The sequence below is a fragment of the Panthera onca genome, chromosome C2, assembly GCF_046562875.1.
Source record: "Panthera onca isolate mPanOnc1 chromosome C2, mPanOnc1 haplotype 2, whole genome shotgun sequence".
In the NCBI taxonomy this organism is placed as follows: domain Eukaryota; kingdom Metazoa; phylum Chordata; class Mammalia; order Carnivora; family Felidae; genus Panthera; species Panthera onca.
In genome coordinates this window covers 48,479,659-48,503,935 of record NC_138347.1, presented here as the reverse complement: position 1 = coordinate 48,503,935, position 24,277 = coordinate 48,479,659, and the positions used below count along the sequence as shown (strand labels likewise).

Here is a 24,277-nt window from a genome sequence, read left to right as displayed (position 1 = left end):
ACCGCAAGATTGTGACCTGAGCTGAAGTCGGACGCTCAACCAACTGAGCCACCCAGGCGCCCCAGCATAGGTTTATTTCTAGAGATTGAGTTTTATGATTTTTATGATTCTATTTTCTCTCTTTAGTTGTCTTACTAGTTGTAACTCTTTATTTTGTTATTGCTTTAGGGTTTATAGTATGTATCTTTAATTTACCACAGTCTATCTTCTAGTGATATTCTACAACTTCACAAATAGTGCAAGAACCTTACATTAGTATAGCAACTTATCTTTCCTCTTGGCCTATCACTGTTAGGCATTTTACTTTTACGTATTAATACATCATGCTAAATTGATATTATTTATGTTTAAATAGTAAATTGCCTTTTAGAAAGAATTAAATGACAAAAATATTGTGCATATTTACCTATATAGTTACTATTTCCAGTGCTCTTTATCTCTTTGTGTGGATACATCATTTTTCTTCTGCCTGAATGTCCTTTAATCTTCCTTGTAGGGTGGGTCTGGTGGTTATGAATTCTCTTAGCTTTTATATGTGTAAAAGGTGTTTTACTTTAAAAAAAAAAAGATATTCACTAGTTAAATAATTCTAGATGATAAGTTTTTTTTTCCAGTATTTAAAGATGTTGCTCCACTGCCTTCTCCCTTGCATTCTTTCCAATGAGACATCTGCCATAATCCTTATCTTGATTGTACTATATATCATGTGTCTTTTCTGCCTCCTTTAAAGGTTTTCTTTCTATCACTGGCTTTGAGAAACTTGATTTTGATTGGTGTAGTTTCTTCATATTTGTTGTGCTTAGGTTTATTCAAGCCTTTTGGATCTGTGGGTTTAGAGGTTTTATCAAACTTGGAAAATCTTTTGCCATTATTTCTTCAAATACCTTTGCTGTCCCTGTTCTCTGGGCAGATATTAAAATTACATCTGTGTTATACTGCCTGAAGCTTCCCCATAGCTCACTGATGCTCTGTTCATTATTTTTATTATTTTTTCTTTCCACTTTTATTTTGGGTAGTTTTTACTGCTATGTCTTCAAGTTCACTAATCTTTTTTCTGCAATATAATATCAGTGCTAGTATCATCCAGTGTTTTTTGCATCTTACACATTTTAGTTTTCATCTCTAGAAATTCACTTTGGGTATTTTTAAAAATATCTTTCATGTATTAACTTCTTGACATGTGGATTATAGTTATAATAACAGTTTTATTTTCCCTGTGTGATGACTCTAACATCTAGGCAAGTTCTAGATTGATTTCAAACAATTTATTTTTCTCATTATGGGCAACATTTTCCTGTTATTTCCTATTGTTTTTTATTCCTAAAATATTCTTTAATTTTGTCCTGGGTTAAATTACTTGAAGCCATTTGACCTTTTTGAGTCTGGCTTTTAAGATTTATTAGGTGGGACCAGAACTGTTTAGTGTGGGGCTAATTATTCCCTACTCTCAAGGCAATACCCTCTTGAATACTTCTTCCAATACCCCACAAATTATGCTGTTTAAAACATGCTCAGGAGGACCAAATTACTTCTCAATATTAGCATAAGTTAAACCCATTTTAAAAAGTAAATCAGCTACAGCATCCATGTCATGTATCCCAGAGACAGGAATTCTAGATTTTCACAAGTTTGAACAGTCCACATCACTGCTTTCATCTATCTGCTTATAATATGAGACCAGATATCCTCAAACAGAAAAATATATTTGAGTTTACCTCCACCTTCTGTATGTACAAACTCAAATAAGGCTAACTGTCCAAGTCCTCTCTCTCTTAGGTCCTCATGTGCGTTACATCCAAAAACCGGACAACAGGCCCTGTTCCATCACTGATTCCGTCAAACGGTTCCCCAAAGAGGATGCCACCGAGGGGAATGCCACAAGCCCACCGCAGAACCCACCCACCAACCTCACTGTGGTCACTGTGGAAGGGTGTCCCTCATTTGTCATCCTTGACTGGGATAAGCCACTAAATGATACTGTCACTGGTAAGATCATGATGTGAGCACTTGTACCATGGTGGGAAGCTTCAATAATGTGAGTGTGGTACCTCGTCAAACTATGAGGCATATCTCAGGGGTAGCAAGTCCTAGTAGAGCTATTGTCAAAAAGTGTCATATGATGAGAAAAGATCATCTGTGTCCCAGTGGTGGGTTTCCTGTTAATTTAACATATCTCTTTAGGTTACGTTCCTTCCATCTTGTCTCAGAACTCTTCCTCACAGTGTAAAAATAGATGTGGTCTTTTCATTATCAAGAAAATTACAGATAACATAGGAGAAGTTGGCAGGGCTGATGATAATTAAACCAGTTTTCATTTCACCAACCCAATTTCTAGGTTGACCTAGAACTGTCAAGCAATTCAATTATTTTAGTAGAGTTTTTGTTTGTTTGTTTTCTTTTTTGTTTTTTGGGTTTTTTTTAGGTTTCTAATCATGGTTGATTTTCTCCTCATCTCAGAAAAATTTAATTCTGCTATCACTAGCCCAATCCTTCTAAAAATGACTGTGAAAACTAAGAAATCCTAAGTCAGTCTTTGAATTTATTATATGCGAATTAATTCTTCATATGAACAGTTTAGTCAAACTAGAGAGGAGGGAGAAAAGGTAAGGGGCAGAGTCAGCTAGAGGAATATAGCAAATTGCAGGAGTACACAAGCCCCCCATTGCCCATGCCCTGCTGTGCATGGAACAGGTAGACAGAATTTAGAGGAGCTCACTAAGAAGCTATCAGGATGGGTAGAGGGAAGTATACAGGGGAAAGGAGGAAGTGGGAGATTCAGCCAAAAGTGTTTTCTGTGAATAAAGGAGTAAACAGCAGCTATTTCTCCTCAGACAAAAATGTTTGGTCTGGGCAACTTTCACTATAAGCAGCCTATCTTTGCTTAACTGGCTTTTTTTTAAAACCATATTTTGTGAATTTCATTTCTCATGCAGACCTTGCCTTTGTTTTGGGAAAGAACCAGCCACTGCTCATGTTTCCTGGGGACTTGTCTAGTCCTGCTTCTTTACTTGGGACTATGCCAGTAGGTGCTACCATCCCAGTATCTAAAAAACAATAAATCTCTAAGCATTGATTATCTACATAGATGAAAAAGTCCAGAACTCCCAATTCATATACTGTGCTAATAAGGAGTTCTCCTGACAGTCTGAGGCTTAGTTATCATAACACCAAATGATCTATAAAATTTCATTTGCCTTGAAGATGTGGGACATCAAGTTGGAACTGGTTAATATATCTAAAATCTAATCTAATACATCTAATATATATTCACTTTGGTGTGTCAATTTCTGATTTAACTTTTTAAAAGCAAAATGATTTTCCTTTCCAGTTCATCATGAAACCTTTTTTAATTGTATAAACTTGTAATCTACAAAAAATAATGAATAGGGTATACTTTACCCATTTAACCAATTCCTTTTGTAACATTGTTACTAAATGTTAATGGACTGCTTGAGATCTTTCATAAGACATTAGACTTAGAATAACAGCTTTTATAGATAAGGTCCATATCTCTTTAGCTATAATATTTTCTAAATAGAAATAAGTCCATATTTAATCATTACTCAGTCTGTATTTAAATGTCAGACCATATAGCCTAATAGTCTCTTCTATTTTTTTCACTTTTGTTTATTTTTAGTGTTTTCTCAAATATCACTTTTTTTCAAATGTGATCTTTTATAAACCAGCAGCTCAGATAATACGATTAATTCTCAAATCACTGGAAATGGCTTTACAAGAAAGGATTGAGAAAGATAACAAAAAAGGAGTGAAACATATTCTTTATTCCCTTAGCTGGCTTCTGTCTATCATCTTTTAATCAACAGGCACATATTACCTATAATAAATACACCCAAATTCAGTTGCTTCTACATGTCTTTTCTACACTAAAGTAGAAATAGATACACCTGAGAAATGGGCCATAGCCTGAGTCCTTGGACAATTTAAATTAGTTGTGGGGTGGTGCTTTGTGATATGCCAAGAGCATGCCAACGTAGATTTAAATCCCAGACTAGCTGTATTCTCTATATGCAATTTGGGTATGCACTTTACCTCCTTGCTTTAGTTTTCTTATTTGTAACAACAACAACAACAACAACAACAACAACAACAACAACAACAACAACAACAACAACTTCCATTGTAATCAGCTTATCATGAGGACAAAAATTAACCAGAATTTGAATGTACAGTGTAAATTAGAAGCTGTTAAATTAATGTTTGTCAGTAGTAGCAATAGTAGGACTGGTAGAAATAGTGTCACCATTATTATTTTCATGACCAGAATGTGATTTCCCAACCTTTATAATAAATAGTGTTTTTCTATTAAGTAAATCATCTCATAATAGGGCAATAATAATCTCTGAGTGGGGAAAAGACCATTTATTCAGTGTTACTTCTTTATAGGTTCCTTATACCTTTACTGTTAAGGAATTTATAAATAAAACCCCATATTTTAAAGTGAGAAATATGGACACATACTAAGTGGCTGTCTTTACTTTCTGAAATATAATCAGAATGTGTCTATAAATATTCATTCCAAGCATTAATGTTCCATTTTTATGGTATAGTGAATTTATGAAAAAGCTACTATTTCTTTAAAGCATTACAAATGAAAGATATATTTACAAGGCCCAAGAATACACATTCAGAAGTTAGAATTCTGAAATTCTAAATATGTTTTTTAATTACAAAGGTAACTTCTGTGTCCATTTTGAAAACTTGAATCTTTCAGGGTGAAAATAGTATTAAATGAACATTTAAAACTCAGTCAAAAGAAAATTAGAGAAGATATTCAGTAAGAGTTTCTAGTACTGAGTCTGGGGTAATATTAAAAAGAATATTACACAGTCACTGATTAATGTCCCACACCAAAGATGTTTCTTGAAAGTGGTTGCTTTCATGCAAATTCAATGGGAGTGTCATACAAATTTTTCTTTGGGTGACGAAGCGACACTTGAGTCTTTCCAACTGAAATCTTTCAAATTTAAACACAACTCAGGGATAATAAGTAATAATAATAGGTACCACCTGTTGAAAAAAATATGCAAAATACTGTTGAGCACTTTCCATATATTCCTAGTTTAATCCCCACAAGCAACACTATGAAGAGCTATTACATTTTACAAACTGAGATCAGGGCAAATGGCTTGGTCTGTCACTTTTCAATGAGTCATGTAGTGTCCTTTTGGGTTTTTTTTCAACTTTTTATCTTTTATTTTTATTTTTTTTAATTTTATAGATTTTTAAATTTTAAATCTAAGTTAGTTAACATACAGTATAATAATGTTTTCAGAAGTAGAATTTATATAACACCCAGTGCTCATCCCAACAAGTGTCCTCCTTAATGCCCCTTGCCCATTTAGCCCATCCCATCCCCCCACCCAACACCCATCCAGCAATCATTGGTTTGTTCTCTGTATTTAAGAGTCTCTTATGGGTTGTCCCCTCTCTGTTTTTATATTATTTTGCTTCCCTTCCCTTATGTTCGTCTGTTTTGTATCTTAAATTCTACATATGAGTGAAGTCATATGTTATTTGTCTTTCTCTGACTGACTTATTTCGTTTAGCATAATACACTCTAGTTCCATCCACATTGTTGAAAATGGCAAGATTTCATTCTTTCTCATCGCCGAGTAATATTCCATTGTGTATGTATACGTGTGTGTGTGTGTGTATTGGTCTGTATATGCGTCTTTATCCATTCACCAGATGATGGACATTTGGGCTCTTTCCATAATTTGACTATTGTTGATAGTGCTGCTATAAACATTGGGGTGCATGTGCCCTTCCAAAACAGCACTCCTCTATCCTTTGGACTAGCCTTTCCCATACCTTAACTTTAATAGAAAAGTCATGAGTGTTTTGGGTTCCTCATCAGTAGCATATCTTACCATGTATCCAACAAGCAGTTTCCAGTTTTAAAAATCCATTTTAATTACTCCCATCTTTGTCTATCTAGTAAATACTGATTCACAGCTGAGAAACAGATATAAAATGGATATATTTGAATTCAAGGTCCTTCCCTTCCCTCCCTTTCTATCCTCTTTGAGAATAGAACGCCAACATAAATAGGTTAAGGAACAGAAGTTTCTGAGAAAAGAACACTAAATACTAGCCATTAGTCCTTTGGTAGCTGTGCTAACATATCCAGATACAATGGCCATTGCCTTCTGATTTAATTTTCAATTTTTAGAAGGATCGTCATACAGAATTAATCAGAAAGAGCCATCCTCCTTTTTTGATTTTTAAAATATACCATTAAAAATCCTTCCCAAATTAAAATTGATTATTATGTCTTCTAGTCTTTCCATAGTTTGAGTTTTACTTCCAGTCTCCATCTCCCACCTTTGGTCTTAGTGCTAATAGCAGAAATCCCCACTAAATTGCCACCCTTTGTGGCTTTTTCCCACTTTTCCTGATGGCTACCACTTGTATATTTCTTCACACTTATGGAGCTGATTTTGAGTAGGGGTTGTTTCTGTTTTCTATTTTTCAAGTTTTGAATCTTCTGTGTGACCTTGTCACATACATTAAACTCCAATTAAGAGGTGGAAAAGCCAATTAACAAATTTATAAATTATGTTCTGAATCTGAAAGCCCTTCTCTTGATTAGCCCTGCAAGTTCATAGAAACATGTCTTTAGGTGAAATTTATGCAGATCTCCATTCATACTTTAATGATTTTTTTAAAAAACAAGGATTATTTTCAAGGAGGCATATGTAAGCAGTAGGTACAAATCTTTTGTAACTTATGTAAGCAGTAGGTAGAAAAATTTCATAATTCTATAGTTCCTAATAATGAACTGTCACTCATTATTTGGTTAACTGCTATTTGCTGGATGGTTTTAAACCCAAAGATATGTAGATATAGATGATATAGATATAGATATAGGTATAGGTATAGATATAGGTATAGGAATAGGTATAGATAGATATAGATATATAGATATATTTTTGCAACAGAACCATGTATGCAGTGGTCTTTTCCCTAGCAATATAATAAAGCCCCACAGAGAAGAAACGTGCCTTCTACTTAAGTACCACTTCTCATACAGCACTTTCCCCACACTGGGTTTTTCAACAATGACAGACTATTTGATATGCCTAGCAAAATCATTAGTTACCAGTATCCAAAGATACCACAGGTTCATCATCAGTCTTCACAGTTACCAAGCCTTTCATGTTCCAGTAAAGGGAAAGCAGATGTGATCAATGAGCAACTCCCAAAATGCTTTGGGACCTTTGTCATCCATTGGCCATCCCCATCTGCAAATTGCTAATGTATAAGATCAGTACATCTCAGTAACTACAATCTAAATTGCTCACTTTTATGAGAGTGACTTTATGATGCTGTTAGCCTTAAGAGCAATTAAATCAGCCGGGACATAAAGACAAGTATTTGTTGGCTTTTTCACTTTTCAGAATATGAAGTTATATCCAGAGAAAATGGGACATTCAGCGGGAAGAACAAGTCCATTCAAATTACAAATCAAACCTTCTCCACTGTAGAAAATCTAAAACCAGATACAAGGTAAGCCACCTGTGCTCTTACAGGTGAATTCTGACAGTGCATAAATCATCACCAAAGGAATGAAATGACATCATCCATCTCTGTCTTAAGGGACAGTGTAGTTTGCATTTCATTCTTTGGCTTTCTGTGCATAGGAGTAGGTACCTCTAGAGTCATGTTTTGCAAATACACAAATTATTGGTGGGGATACAAGAGCTGACAAGATGGTCTTGTAAGTTAACACTATAGGGGAGAACATTGAAAAATAGAGGATCATTAATATCAAATGTTGATATTAAATACCAAAATGGAGAGAAGGAAAATTCTGTGGATGAGACACAACTGGAGTGTGTAGGATGTAAACTAAATGTGAAACAGAAGAATTTGGCTGGCATGCTGGAAAGAAGAGGGCAAGGATATAAAAGTTATGTAACAAAAGTAGATGAAAGTTTGTGATAGTTAATGCTTAAAATAACTACAGACCATTCCCAGGCATAGTGGTCTTTTCATTTTGGGTCTTTTTATAATAAACAAATGAGAATACATTTTTGAAAATAGACACATATATTATTACCGATGCTCTATAATAAACAATTTTTCTTGGCATCCCTTATTACCTATTGGTACCTGGTTGTTTACATTACTGTATGGTTTTGTCATTTCTTTTTAAATCTAAAATATCCAACATTTTATCGGCTCACTGTACTGGAAGAAAAATAAGGGCTTTATGCACTTCTAGAAATGTAATAGGGAAGGTTTTGTTTTGTTTTACATGGCTAAATCATCAAATTTATTGTTCAAGGAAATTCTCAAAAGGATACAGCCAAGCATTTCTTTAAAAAAATATGTACTAAATTCATTTGGGGACTAAATATCACTCTTTGTGGAAAATCAATTTCTTTCCTCAAATTCCAAGACACTATTTGAAAACTATGCTTTCAGTTAAAACAAAAACATCTTCACACTTTACGTTCTAGTGCACCAAGCAACATAGATCAATTTTCAGAGAGACACAATCAGGAATTTTTCCAGACTGAATACTTCATAGCTTGATAAAGTTTCCTGAATACTTCATAGCTTGATAAAGACCAGCAGAGGCAAAGACTGGAACTCCAGCATTAGAAAATTTTTTCATAAGTTTTATTTCTATCTTCCATTGTCATCAGTTGATTGAATTGAATCAGGTATTGATTATGATATTCAAAAGAGCCTAGTAAAGTTCTGACAACAAGGAAACTGATAATCTTTTCATGAAAAAAAGGAAGCATCTAGTTAATTCTAGATGGTTTGCTGTGTATAAACTGTAGTCCTATACTATAAATATAATACTTTCCACAGGTATTTTTTTTCTTTAAAGTTCTCTATTTTGAGTTGTAATATGGAAAATTTTACAACTGCTAATTTTTTTTAAAGGATTTAAGTTAGCCAAAATAAGCATGTATTTCAGTAAAAACTCATTTGATGATCTTGGTTCTGTTTCCTTAGAGAGATTAACAGGGAGAGAGACTATTTTTAACATAACATATTTTAAGGGAAGAGTAAAGAAGAAAAAGTTACTTAATTTGGACTTTTTAAGAGGTGAATTTGGGCTTACAGAAAATGGAAGTTTTTTTCTTTATAGTTTCTTGCTTTTTATGCCACTTAATATACTGAAAACATTGAAAAGCATCTAATTTCTAAATATTGTGTTCCTTTTCTGAATTAGGCTACCTTCAAATCTTCACCTTCAAAGTTCACCTATGACTCATGATCAGATGTAGAAAATAATTATTTAAGTGACATTTTAAACCTGATTTGTTTGTAACAGGTTTGTGTTTCTACTCAGCTAACATTTATTAAGTGCCAACAGTGTGCTTGGTGTGGTGACCACAAAACTGAATAAACATGGTGCCTGTCCTTGAGGACTTGAGGTAGTGGGGTAGTCTTTTAGTAACTGATTATTCTACACAAAATAGTGAGAGCTCTGGCAAAAATATATACAAGTTGCAAGGGGAGCGCAGAGTGGGTGACACTTTGCAAAGTCTGGGGAAATTGGGAAAACTTTGTGGAGGAGGTGACACCTGGGCTGAGGCTTAAATGAAGAGCAGGAAGGAGTTAGCTAGGTAACTGTGGTAGGGGAAAGAAACGTCAGAGAAACTAGCATATGTTAGAGCAGAGGCCCAAATGGTATGGTTGTGTGCAGTGAACAATCAGCTACTTCCATGAGTGTGAGAGGTGAAAAGTGAACAGAGGCAGTGGAAGCAACGAGAGGTAGAAGCCATGTTGTGGAGGGCCTTCTCTGCCAGATCAGAGAACTTAGTCAAGAGATGGGGAGAGCCAAAAAGTTGCTTACTGGGAGTGACTTGCTCCAACTTCAAATTTAGTTTTTTCCTGACATTGATTTAGTTGGAATAATCACTTTTGATACTAGAGCTACTTGTAACGAGTAACAGTCGGTAGAATAAAGCTAACAAAAAGAACTTTTTTGATAATGTCTTGCAAGAGTGCCATTTTGGCATCTTGCCTATTTGGCCAAATAGGTGCATAAGACAAACGTACCTTTGGGCTAAGCTGCATTTCATTCTGGAATCACAGGACTAGTCATGGAGTTCACATCTAGCTTCTGCTATGAATTGTTGTAGGACTTATGCTAATTGTTTCTGGAGTTTATGTCAGTTGTAGGAATTATACTAATTGTTTCTGGAATTTACAGCCAAGTCCCCTTTATCTCACCCTAAGATATGCATCTCATTTGCCACTCCTGTCCTTCATCAGTGGGTCTTCAAAGGAGGGACCCCTAAAACTATCCTCATCTCAAGACAAGCAAAGCTCAAAGGAGGCCCTTTCTGGAATCATCTTTGGGAAAAAGTAATCTTAAGTGTAGGATTCCCTGAAATCAGAATCCCATGCCAAGTTTTTCCAGTTGGCATAAATTTGGGGCCACTCAATGTGTCTGTATTTGGCTTATTTTATGTTATTTTTAGAGTTTCATATAATTGAATGAAATCCAGTTCAGACATAAAGACTGTTGATAGTCATATATATGATTTGACCAGGATTATACTGATAGTCCCTAATGGGTCATGATTTAAAAGTTGTATATCAGCAGTTTGAAAAGCATTTCCCCACTGGGAGCAGATATAATACACATGGATATAAAGGTGCTCTAATGAAAATTGTTTAGTCTACAATGTGTGGAGCCTTGTGGTGTTCAAGTAGTTTAGTAGATCCCAGACCCCAGTGAGTAAGAATGCATTCTATGTTCTCTTAACAGGTATGCTAGAGATGAATTTGTCCACTTAATGAGCAAAAAAAATGTTTTCAGCTGAAATATTAAAATTATGATTTGAAACCTCTATTAATCAAAATAACTTCATGAGTTAAGTAAGGATAATTTGAAGTCAAATTATTTCATTTAATCTGATCTTTCTGAAGCCTAGAAGCACCTGGGGAAACAAAACTAACAGCCATGAAACAGCTGGACAGCATCACAAGACAGCATAAAAGATCACATAGGACTTACACTGAAGTTCTGCAATTTAGAAGAGAAGAGAAGGCCTCCTGCAATACTTGAGACTAGAACTTGACGGTAAAGGATAGAATTGAATAGAACAGGATGGCAAGAAAAGAAAGAGTAACAACAGTATCGTTCTTTCAAATCAAGTCCATGTGCATGACTTCGGTGAAATACAAGTAGTCCTTAAAGTTACTACTGACAGCAAGGTTACAGCCAGAATAATAAAATTATGAGTTCCAAATTTAGGTTTGTAGGTTTTTTCGATGTAAGCTTTTTCCATACTATCTTAAGTTGTTAAGGCAAGATTTCTTTCCATTATATCTTTTCTGCCCAGCCATGATCCAAGATTAATGCTAATAAAAGACATGCTATAAAATAAAGAGGAAGTATGTACAGCATGCAGCCACCAGGTGGTTTTTATTACCTGTAAAGAATGACTTTAGTCACATTTCAGTGCCTGTTGAATTCCCAACAGGCAAACTTTGAGTTATAGTTGGTAAAATTCATCACCACCACCACCCCAACATGAGGTTCTGGGATACCCTATTTGAAAAGCTAGAAGATAATAAATTCCGAAAGAATTACTGTAACTGTGTTCCAATTTCAGGAGACACATGTATATAATTTATTTTAGTATCATTTTCCATGATTTGTCCTGACTAAAAATCATGAGATGTAAAAACAGGTGATAATTACAGGGTAATCATTTATTACACACTGAAATGGGTGGAGTAGAGCTTGGCATTAGAACATTTAACCCAAGAGAGTCAATGCAGAGAAAATAGATCCCCAGAGCTTTTTAGGTAAAACTTTTAAATGTTCACACACTAGAACCAAAAGCACAGTGGACTGTGTTACCGTTTCCTTCTCACAGTGTATGATCACCTTCTCCCTGCCTGTTTTTACATTTTAGCCAGGATTTTTACCTCTTCTGCAAAAGCTCAAAAAATAGCCACAGGAAGGGACAGTAGCTATCTTGCTGAAGAACAGTTTGGCTGCATATGTGTTGTGAGATGTTTCTGTCTGTAGGGAGTGAAGCCCCAAGGCTGCTCTGGGCCAGCAGGCTGTAGTTCCAAAGGTGGCACAGTGGGGACTACCCCAGCCTTGCCAACAGATGCTTGCAGCTACAATGGGCTTTGGTCATATATGTGCACAGGGAACAGGGGTGTTGGAATGGAGCCATAACTATTTAGTCAGATGAAGCAGAAGAGATGTGCTAACAGAGGCACAGTGCTGTGACACAACTCCATCTCTTTCTTTGCAAGACCCCTCTGCTACCCCCACCTCTAGAATGCAAAGAAAATACAGATATGTTGGTGTCCACCTGAATCGGTACCCACCTAGCCCACTCCCCAGTATATATTTTCCATTTATTTCTATCATGAAACCTCAGTGTGTGGCTTGTGTTGAGCTAAAAGAAAAATAGTAAGAAGAGCCTCTCCAATCTATAGCCAACCACTTTGTGTGTAAAGACAACTATGATTATTTTTAGTTCTGTGAGCAGAAGAACTGACAAAGTATATGACTTAAACAGTAAGTCTTGTACCACTGCTTACGGGGACAGGGAGTGTGAGGTAAATTGATCTTGAAGTCTCTCCCATCTCTAAAATGATACATTCTTATGATATCCAAAGACATGCATAGAATCAGTGGGAAACTGGAACTGACATTAAAATGAAAAGCTAGGTTAAGCCTTACAGCAAGTCGAATTGTCCTTCTATTACAGAAGTAGAGAAAGCATTTTTCTTTAAGTCTGTGTCTGTGGCCTCCAATTTGTTTTCAGACAAATTGTTTCTATCTCATATTTGAATAATCCGTTGATAGGCTGGACAATATAGATGGACACACATAATTGCTATACAGTAAAGACAAACAAAAAGCCCCATAATCTCTTCAAGTGAGCCCTTGTCTCCTCACTTGACTAAAAAACTAAAGAATCCATTGCGTGTACCAGATTTACATGTGGCCCAGCAATTTCCACGCAAAATGTATTCTGTCTGGTAATTAAATCAAGTTCACTTAACTTATTCCTATACTTCTGTCCTCTGTAGCTTGGGAGGATTCTAGAGAACAGTTCTCCCTCTAAAATTAAAACATACTAAAGTTTCCTATAGCTGACACAAAGACAGTTTAGGAATATTGTTTATGTTGTTTGATTTAATAAAATCTTGGCTCAAAAAGTAAACTGGAATAGAGGCAGCAAGTTATCATAAACTATAAACCTGGCTGAACAAAGCAGGCATGTGGAATAGCCATTATACCCTTATTCGTAGTGTTTTTGTGTAGTTCTGTTTCCTGAAGATTGTATATTAACTTTCTTTTAAAATTTTTTAATGTTGATTTATTTGTGAGACAGAAACAGAGCATGAGTAGGGGAAGGACACAGAGAGAGGGAGACACAGAATCTGAAGCAGACTCCAGGCTCTGAGCTGTCAACACAGAGCCTGACTCGGGGTCCAAACCCACCAACCATGAGATCATCACCTGAGCTGAAGTTGGACACTTAACCAACTGAGCCACCCAAGCACCCCATTTGTGTATTAACTTTTAAACGTCTTTTCTCAAGGAGTAAAATAAGCTACTAGAGCATTAGGCACTTTACTGAGTTTTATTGTAGGTGTAGGCAGCAGAACAATCAATAATTTCACCATTGAAGAAAGAAATTGAAGGGATTGCTCAGTTTTACAACTTTTCTTCTGGCAAAAAGGCTAGCTAAGAGCATGGAACTCCAACAATCTATAAAGAGAGCAATTATTTTCACATAAACATATTCTTTTAATTACTTTTCATTTAGAATTACTTAGTATCTGGGGTGTGGCGGGGGATGGGGCATGCCAGAAACTCTTAGCAATACCATAGACTTGGAGCGCAGCCCAGATCTGGAATTTCTTGTCCCTGTATAAATGAGAGATACAAGAATGTCCATGAGGACATGCTTGGTAACTGGTTGATGATACCTCATGCCTGCTGATACCCTGCTCCTCTGACTTTGGCCCTGATTAGAACTTCTTTTATCCTCTAATAGTATCCCTCCAGCTCTGCCACTTTTTGCTCCTTCTCTATATTCCCAGGTGAATACAATGTCTGCATATGGCAAGTATCCAGAAATGCTCATATAACTAATTGATTGGATTTCTCTTTCCCTATTTGAGGGCCTATTACTCATATTTTCATATTCTACTTTTCCATTTCTTTCCCTCTGACTGAAGCCCCACCTGAATAGGGCTCAAATATTTCAAGACTACATAGGGGTAAAATTAGCTAACCAAACCACTCAAACCAACAAGCAGTTACAGGGTGGCTTCCTTTGCCATGCAGAAGCTTTTTAGTTTGATATAGTCCTACTCATTTATTTTAGCTTTTGTTGCCTTTACTTTTGGTATTAAATCCAAAAAATCATCACCAAGACCAATGTCAAGAAGATTACCCACAAGGTTTTCTTCCAGGAGTTTCATGATTGCAGATCATATATTTAAGTATTTAATCTATTTTGAGTTAATTTTGTGTATGGTGTAACATAGTGGTCCAGTTTAATTCTCTTGCAGGTAGCTGTCCAGTTTTCCCAACACCATTTATTGAAGAGACTGTCCTTTTCCCAATTGTATATTCTTGTCTCCTTTGTCATAAATTAATTGACCATATATGTGTGAGTTTATGTCTGTGCTCTCTATTATGTTGCATTGATCTATGTGTCTGTTTTTATCCCAATACTATACTGTTTTTGATTACTGAAGCTTTGTAATACAGTTGGAAATCCAGCATAGAGCCTTCAGCTCTGTTCTTTCTTAGATTGCTTGGGCCATTTGGGTCTTTTATGGTTCCTTACAAATCATAGGATTGATTGTTCAATTTTTGTGAAAAATGCCATTGGAATTTTGATAGCAATTGCATTGAATCTATAGATTGCTTTGGATAAGAGGGAAATTTTAACAATATTAATTCTTCTAATCCATTAACATGGATTATCTTTCCATTTATTTGTGTTTTCCTCAATTATGTCTTATTGTTTTCAGTGTACAGATCTTTTACCTCCTTAGATCAAGTGATTCCTAAATATTTTATTCTTTTTGATGCTATTATAAATGGGGTTGTTTTCTTAATTTCTCTTTCTGAAAGTTTATTGTTGGTATATAAAAACACAACTGATTTTTGTATGCTGATTTTTGATCCTACAACTTAACTGAATTTATTTATTCTAACAGAGTTTTGGTGAAGTGTTTAGGGCTTTCTATATATAATATCATGTCATCTGCAAATAGAGATGGTTGTACTTCTTCCTTTCTGACTTGGATGGCTCATATTTGTTTTTCTTGCCTAATTGCTCTGGTTAGGATTTCCAGCATTAGGTCAAATAAAAGTGGCAAGAGTGGGCATTTCTGTCTTGTTCTTGATCTAGGTAGAAAGTTTTCAGCATTTCACTGTTGAGTATGATGTTAGCTGTGGGCTTGTCATATATGCCCTTTATTATGTTGAGAAGCATTCCCACTTTACCCACTTTGTTGAGAGTTTTTGTCATAAAAGTATGTTGAATTTTGTTTAATGCTTTTCTGCATCTATTGAGATCATATAAATTATCACTTATGTTGTTAATGTGGTGCATCACATTGATTGATTTATGGGCATTGAACTGTCTTTGTATCCCTGGACTGAATCCCATTTGATCATGGTTTGTTCAGATTATCTATTTCTTCATCATTCAGTCTTGGTAGGTTGTATGTTTCTAGGAATATATCATTTTTTCTACATTATGTAATTTGTTGGAGTATAATTGGTCATAGTAGTCTCACAATCCTTTGGATTTTTGTGGAATCAGTTGTAATGTCTCTTCTTTCATATAGGATTTTATTTCAGTCTTCTTTTTTCTTAGCTACTCTAACTAAAGGCTTGTCAATTTTATTTATCTTTGGAAAAACAGCTCTTAGTTTCATTGATCTTTTCTATTGTTTTTCCAGTTCCCTATTTAATTTATTTCTGTTCTGATATTTGTCATTTCCTTTCTTCTACCGAATTTGGGCTTAGTTTGTTCTTTTTCTTGTTCTTTTAACTGTAAAGTTGGGTTGTTTAATCGATAACCTTTCTTTTGTTAATGTGGGCATTCACCATTATATATTTCCCTCCTCACATTGCATTTGCTGCATCTCATAAGTTTTGGTATATTGCATTTCCATTTTCATTTGTCTCAAGATATTTTTTAATTACCCTCGATTTCTTCTTGGACCCATTGGTTGTTCAGGAGCATATTGCTTAATCTCCATGTATTTGTGAATTTTCCAATTTTCTTCATATAATTGATTTCTAGTTTCTTACCATTATGGTTAGAAAAAAAATGCCTGATTTGATTTGTTTTCTTTAATTTCTCAAGACTTGTTGTGACCTAAAATATGATCTATCCTGAGGAATATTACATGTGTGCTTGAGAATATGTATTCAGATGAAATGTTCTGTAAATGTCTGTCAAATCTGTCCAGTCTAATGTGTAGTTTAAGTCCAATATTTCATTACTAATTATCTGTCTAGACGGTACCCCTGCTTCTTTTGCTTTTCATCTGAATGATATATCTTTTTTTCACCCCTTCGACTTTAGTCTGTGTGTGTCCTTAAAGCTGAAGTGAGGCTCTTGTAAGCAGCATTTACTTGGTTCTTATTTTTTGTCTATTAAGTCACTCTACATGCTTGGATTGGAGAATTTAGTCCATTGACATTTAAAGTTAATTATTGACAGGCAGGGACTTACTATTCCTATTTTTGCTCATTGTTTTCTGATTGTTTTATAATTCTTTTGTTTCTTTATTTCCTCTTTTGTTCTCTTCCTTTTTGATTTGATGATTTTCTGTAGTGGCATACTTTGATTGCTTTCTCTTCATCTTTTGCGTATCTACTATAGGTTATTGCTTTTGTTACCATAAGGCTTACATAAAACATTTATGACAGTCTGTTTTAAACTAATAACAACTTCAAACATAAAAAGAGCTCTACATTTTTCTCTCCCCTCCACATTGTTTTTTGATGTCAATTTACCTTTCCTTACATTGTTGTAATCGTTAACAACTTGTTGTAGTATAGTTAATATTTTTCTCTTTTAACCCTCAAATTAGAGTTATAGGTCATTTACTGCACCACGATTAGAGTATTCTGAATTTAACTATGTATTTACCTTTACCAGTGAGTTTTATACTTTTAGATGTTTTCTTATAACTAATTAGCATCCTTTAGTTTCAGCTAGAACTCTCACATTTCTTACAAGGCCAGTGTAGTGGTGATAAATTCTCAGCTTTTGTTTGGCAAACTCTTTACCTCTCCTTCAACTCTGAAGGACAATTTTGCTGGTTAATTTGTTTTTTTGTTTTTTTTGTTTTGTTTTGTTTTGTTTTTTGCTTGTTTGTTTTAGTTATAGCATGTTGAATATATCAGGCCACTCCCTCTGGCCTGAAAATTCTTCCTGAAAAATCTGCTGATGGTATTATGGAAGTTCCTTTGTATGAAACAAGTTGCTTTTCTCTTCTTTTAGATTTTCTCCTTGTATTTAACTTTTGACAGCTTAGTTATAATGTATCTCAGTATGGATATCTGTAGATTCTTCTATATGGAACTTCTTGGACTTCCAGGATCTAGATGTCCGTTTCTTTCCCCAGGTTTTAACAAAAGCTTTTAGCCATTATTTCTTTGAATGAGCTTTCTGCCCCTTTCTTTCTCTCTCCTTCTTCTGAGACCACTATAATGTATATCTTGGTCTCCTTGATGGTGTCCATATGTCTCTTAACTGTTTTCATTTTCATTCTTGGCTCTTCTGATTAGATGAATTCCACTGCCCTGTCTTCAAGTTTGTTGATCCTTTTTCTGCTTGATCTAGTCTGATACTGAACTGTAATGAATTTTTCAGTTCAGTTATTGCATTCTTCCGCTAAGTGTTTTCTCTGTGGTACTTTTTAAATAGTCTCTCTTTGTTGAAATTCTCACTTTGTTCTTGCATTTGTCTCTTGATCTTGGTAAGCATCTTTATGACTGTTATTTTGAACTGTCACATATATCACTATCTCTATTGAGATCTGTTTCTGTTGACTTTTCTTGTTTTGTTTGGAACATATTCCTCAGTTTCTTCAATTTCCTTGATTCTTTGTTCATTTCTACATATTAGAAAAAACACCCACTTCTCCCAGTGTTGGCACAGTGGTCTTGTATAGGAAATGACTCTCTTCAATCAGCCCAGCCCAGGCTTCTAGTTGTCCCTCAAACTTCTGAGGTTGTCCAAATCAACTTCTTTGTTGTTAGTGGCTCACAGTAGCTGAGGGTGCTCTAAAACCCATCAATGTCCCAAAGGTGAGAATTGCAGTCACGACCTGGATGCAGACTGATTATCAACTGGACCCTCAGATAGCAGCTGGGATACTCTTTACTTAATACCCCTCCAGAGAGACACTGGAAGATGGGCATTTTTGCCTGCTCCCTCTGTGCTTGGCCTGGGATATAGTCATTGGGTAGAAGTGCTCTTGTACCTGTTAACTGCTTTGTGTGCTACAATATTATGGGACTGAAGAATGCAAGCCTTGTTGGTTCTCAGAGCCAGGCAACCGGAGTTGGGGGTACAGGGAGGCATTCCTTGAACAGCAGCCACAAAAGTTGGGGTGCCAGAAATTTGTGCAAACTCCTTCCAAGGAGATATTGGAGGCTTGGTTTTACTGTTGCAGCCAGAGGGAAGGGGCAGGGAAAATGTCCACCAGTTTCCCAGTCTTTGGTGAGGATTACAGCCAACCAGTGCATATGTGTTATAGTTAGAAGCCTGGCCCTCAGATAACAGCTTTTAACACATGCAAATAAACCTCTTTCAGGAAAAGGCTGATGGTACCTGAGTGGTTTTGCCTGTTCCCTCTTTGTTGAGTCCTGGGGGTTTAGCTGGTTAAGAACTGCTTCTTGGTTACTGTCCTATGGGACTTGTGAATGCAAGCCCTTTTGGACGTCAGAGCTGGGTGTTTATGGGCCCCATCCCTCAGATGGGAGTTTTAAAAGTTGGGGTACTGGGGGCGCCTGGGTGGCTCAGTCGGTTAAGCGGCCGACTTCGGCTCAGGTCATGATCTCGCGGTCCGTGAGTTCGAGCCCTGTGTCGGGCTCTGTGCTGACAGCTCAGAGCCTGGAGCCTGTTTCAGATTCTGTGTCTCCCTCTCTCTGACCCTCCCCTGTTCATGCTCTGTCTCTCCCTGTCTCAAAAATAAATAAAATGTTTAAAAAAAAATTTTTTTTAAATAATAAAATAAAAGTTGGGGTACTAAATGTGAGGTCCAAACCCTTTACTCCTCAGGGAGAAGGTGGGAATGAGGGTTTTCTCCCAATTGTAGGACACCGTGCCAAGAAGCGGGTTTATGGCAAGAGTGTGTCTCAGCCTTTCCTACCCATATCAATGTGAGTGTTCTTTCATTTGCCCAATGTGTATGGGTTGCTCAGCTAGTTTCTAGATTTTTCAGAGAGAACTCCATATACAGCTGTACATTTGATGTGCCTGTGGGAGGAGAGGAGCTCAAAAGCCTCCTCTTTCACTTTTCTTAGTCAATTATCTTCGATTTCTAATTAATTTAGCTATCTTTCCTGTTAATTAAATCCATATTTCTAGACCACGTCTCAAAAAGGCAAAATATGTCATCTCCTTGTTCCATGTGTTTGTTTAAGGCAGCATCTTCTGGAATCCCTCGCCAATTATCTTTTGCTTCTATCCTATGTTGACTCCCCTAACTCCTACATCCTTTTACTTCTTTTACTCCCTCACTTTGTGGTGTTCCTTGAGAAATCGATCTTTAGAATAGCTTATTATGGAAGATAATATTTTTGAGTTTTTACATGTCTGAAAATATCCTCATTTTACTGATACTATTGTTTAGGCAGACAGATTTTTAAACTAAAATGAGGACTTTTGAAGGCACTGTTCCACTATTTTCTAACTTCAAGTGCTAAGAAGTCAAATGTCATTCTGAGTCTGGATTGGATCCTTTGGGACCTATTTTCTTCTCAGAAACTTTTATTTTTTAATTTTATTTATTTATTTTGTGAGAGAATGCACACAAGCAGGGGAGGGGCAGCGAGAGAGAATTCCAGGCAGCTCCTGCAGTGTCAGAGTGGAGCCTGACACGGTGCTCAAATTCAAGAACCATGAGAACCTGTACCAAAATCAAGAGTCGAACACTTAACTGACTGAGCCACCCAGCACCTCTCTTCTCAGAAACATTTTAAGATCTTGTCTTTATCCCAATACTCTGAAAATTTTCAACTTGTGTGCTTTGGTTAGTCTTTTTTTTTTTTTTTTCTTTGTCTTTTTCTTTTGCTGAGCATACATTAGACCTTTTAAATTTGGAAACCTGTCATTCAGCTCTGAGAAATTACTTTTCTAGGATAATTTTGCACCTTTTACCCTCTTCTCTCTTCTGGAATCTATAGTTAGGTGTTGTATTCCCTGGAATAATCAGATTTCCTTATTTTTGCTCATTTTCATTTCTTTGACTTTGTTCTAGTATTTGTAACATTTTAATTTGATTGTTCAAACCTATTTTTTTTTAATTTTTTTTTAATGTTTATTTTTGAGACAGACACAGCATGAGCAGGGAAGGGGCAGAGAGAGAGGGAAACACAGAATGTGAAGCAGGCTCCAGGCTCTGAGCTGTCAGCACAGAGCCCGACGCGGGGCTCGAACCCACGAACTGTGAGATCATGACCTGAGCCGAAGTCGGACGCTTAACCGACTGAGCCATCCAGGCACCCCTGTTCAAACCTATTTAAAGTGTTATTCTTTCAAAAATAATTTTCTTCTATGAAAATTTTAAATAGCATTCTATGCCTATTCCCTATGTGCAATTGGCATTTTCTCTGAGACACTAGTCTTAGACCGACTATTACAAATCTCATAAAATATGCTTCTTGAGAAAGATTTTGCCTCTTAAAATATTTTCTTTATATAGGGTTTACTCACCTCAAAATATGTGCCTTTTAGTTTCCCTACTGTTAATTAAACTTAGTTTTAAGTGATTTCTCCAAAACGTGTCAAGTATCATAAGATGTTGGCAAGAAGAAAAAGTAGCTTATGAACACCTGTGGCCATGCTACAAATGAAGCTGAAGTATAAATAACTGTGAAATAGAAAGACGTGGAGATGATTCCAGCAATCAGACTTGGCCAAAGCATAGGGCTTTTGGCAATGGCTTGGTATGTGGAATGCATTACCCACTTAAATCAAAGTCCACATATCTGTTATTTCTTTTTTCTATTTTCCATTCACCATAGTGGTATGTTTTCTTTTTTTTTCTTTTTCCTTTTTTTTTTTTTTTTAAAGGTCCTCAGGCCTCTGAGCAAGAATTTAATCTCTAGAGTGTTACATGCCCAAACATCCTTTGTCCGTGCAATTTATTTAAATGAGTGGTATGGATGATTTTTTATTGGCATCCTTTTATTGCAAATGATAATGGTACCTTCTGTCAGTTAATAAGTTTACAAAATGCTTTGATGTGCAGTCTCTCACTAAAATCCCTGTAAGTTTTAATCCTCATTGCAGTTTGTAAAGCAGATGGTAATAGTACAATGATGAAGAGCCTCATTATTCTTTTTTTAGTTTATTTAAATTCAAGTCAGTTAACATATAGTATTGGTTTTAGGCGTAGAACCCAGTGATTCATCACTTACATATAACACCCAGTGCTCATCCACACAAATGCCCTCCTTAATGCTCATCACCCATTTAGCCCATCCCCTCACCCACCTCCCCTCCAGCAACCCTCGGTTTGTTCTCTGTATTTAAGAGTCTCGTGGTTTGCCTCCATTTTTCATATTTTTCCTTCCCTTCCTTTTATGTTTATCTGGTGTGTTTCTTAAATTTCACATATAAGTGACATCAATATGTATCTTTCTGACTTATTTCACTTACATAATACACTCTAGTTCCATGCACGTTGTTACAAATGGCAAGATTTCATTCTTTTTGATTGCCGAGTAATATCCTAGGTAATATACAATATCTTCTTTATCCATTCCTCAATGGACATTTGTGCTTCTCCCATATTTGGCTATTGTTGATAGTGCTGCTATAAATATTAGGGTGCATGTGCTCCTTGAAATCTGCATTTTTGTATCCTTTGGATAAATGCCTAGTAGTGAAATAGCTGGGTCATAGGGTAGTTTTATTTTTTTGAGGAAACTCCACATTGTTCTCCAGAGTGGCTGCGTCAGTCTGCATTCCCCCCAACAGTGCAAAAGTGCTCCCCCTTTTCTGCATCTTTGCCAAGATGGGTTGTTTTCGGAGCTGTTAATTTTATCCATTCTGAAAGGTTTGAGGTGTTATCTCATTGTGGTTTTGATTTGTATTTCCCTGATGATGAGAGCCTCATTGTTCTTAACCAAAGAATAGATTACCATCTTGTACCGTATGTAGAATGATCGATGTGTCTGATATATATAGCACTCAAAAAGTAATTTGCCTTTGTTGTAACGCTAGACTCTGTTATCTTATAGATTCTGGCAGTGTTTTAATGCATTGCCTCAATAGTCAAGAATCTGGGGGCACGCGGGTGGCTCAGTCATGTAAGAGTCCAACTTTGGCTTAGGTCATGATCTCGCATCAGGCTCTGTGCTGACAGCTCGGAGTCTGGAGCCTGCTTCAGATTCTGTGTCTTCATCTCTCCCTGCCCCTTCCCTCCTCACACGTGCTCTCTCAGAAATAACATTAAAAAAAAAAAGTCAAGAATCTGATTTCCCTGAACTCCATAAACTTCTCCTGTTACTGCTTATTATCCTCTGTACCAAATGAACTGTTGTCCTGTTTTTTTACTCATTTGTAAAATGCATTTCCATCTTTTATGTGTTCTGCATTCTTATTCAATTACAAACTTCTCAAAAATGGTAATTATATCCCAAAAGCCTTGTACAAATTTGAGACTCAAAATAGTCAGCTGATTCAAGTTGGTTTTACATTCAAAATTACTTTTCCTGCTAAGTGTGCTGTTAAAAGGAACTTAGTTTCAGGCAAATGGCAAACAGCTTTACTGCCTGAATTTCTTAAGAGGATTTGCTCTCTGTATTCTTTGAATGAAATTTGCCAAATATTGCATAGTAAGTTAATGCATAATTCTTAAGCATAGAATCAAACATACCTACAACTCCAAGGGATTTAGTTTTATTTTGTTTTGTTTTTTTAATGTAAAGACATAAGGCCTAGCCTAGACTGTTTGACAAGTACTTTTTCTTTCCTCATGCTGCTTCGAGAATATATGTGTATTCACCGTCCTCATGATTTCAAAATAGAATTAGGAAGGAATATTGTTTCCCACCTCTAAAGGATATATCACATTTTTTAAAATTTCTCTCCCACACAGCTATGAATTCCAGGTGAAACCCAAAAACCCACTTGGAGAAGGCCCAGCCAGCAACACGGTGGCATTCAGTACTGAATCAGGTAATCACATCAATTCCCAAATCAAGGATGTAAAGAGCCTCAATGTTTTGCATATGGAGATTGTTTGAAATTCAGCTAAATAAACACGGTGTATAGTTTCTTGAATTTCAAAACACATTGATCAAAGTAGCTTTAAGAAAATACTACTTACATTTTTTTCTCACTTATTTTGATGTCAAAAAAAGGCATATCAGTTTAAAAGATAAAAAGTGGGCTCCTGGGTAGCTCAGTCTGTTAAGCCTCTGACTTGATTTCCACTCAGGTCATGATCTCTCACCATTATGAGATGGAGCACCATGTTAGGCATGGAACCTGCTTAAGATTCCTCCCCCCTCCCTTCCCTCTAGTCCTCCCCCACTTCTGCACACAAATGTGCTCATGTGCTCTTTCTCTAACAAAAAAAAAGGAGGGGGGGATCTATACTTACAAACTGAACAAATGCTCCTCTGTATGCTTAAAATCCAAGCCTAGAATCAAAATATCAGACACACTGAGCTGCGGTACCTCCAGAAAGGGAATTTATTTGATACTTTTTTGATAAACAGCTGTGAAATTTTCTGCCCTACATTCCAATTCCTTTGAAAGATAAATCTATACTCACAGCATTATTTGTGTAATTTTTACACCAACTGTACATCATGGCATTTTGGTAATTTTACCATCAATAGTTTTGTCTGAATTTAAAAGAGGAAGCTTTAAAATGGAATGAGTGCTTGAAGAGCAACAAAAAATTCCAAAAGATGCAGCTAAGTACCTGGCAGAAGACTGTCCAATGGAGAACAATTCCAAAACACCCCTTCAAATTGTCTTTAGCAAGAGTGTACCACTTTGCAAGTCAGACTTGACTGTAA

General features: G+C 36.1%; 1 protein-coding gene across 32 annotated transcripts in view; it reads left to right on the top strand.

Moving 5' to 3' along the window:
- ABI3BP (ABI family member 3 binding protein) overlaps window positions 1-24,277 on the top strand; it is a 256,453-nt gene that overhangs the window by 227,360 nt on the left and 4,816 nt on the right. For all 32 annotated transcript variants that reach the window (XM_078452941.2, XM_078452937.2, XM_078452958.2 and 29 more), the window contains 3 exons: window positions 1,777-1,986; window positions 7,422-7,530; window positions 23,347-23,426. In XM_078452941.2, coding sequence (XP_078309067.1) covers window positions 1,777-1,986; window positions 7,422-7,530; window positions 23,347-23,426 — 399 coding nt within the window. The remainder of the gene's footprint in view (window positions 1-1,776; window positions 1,987-7,421; window positions 7,531-23,346; window positions 23,427-24,277) is intronic.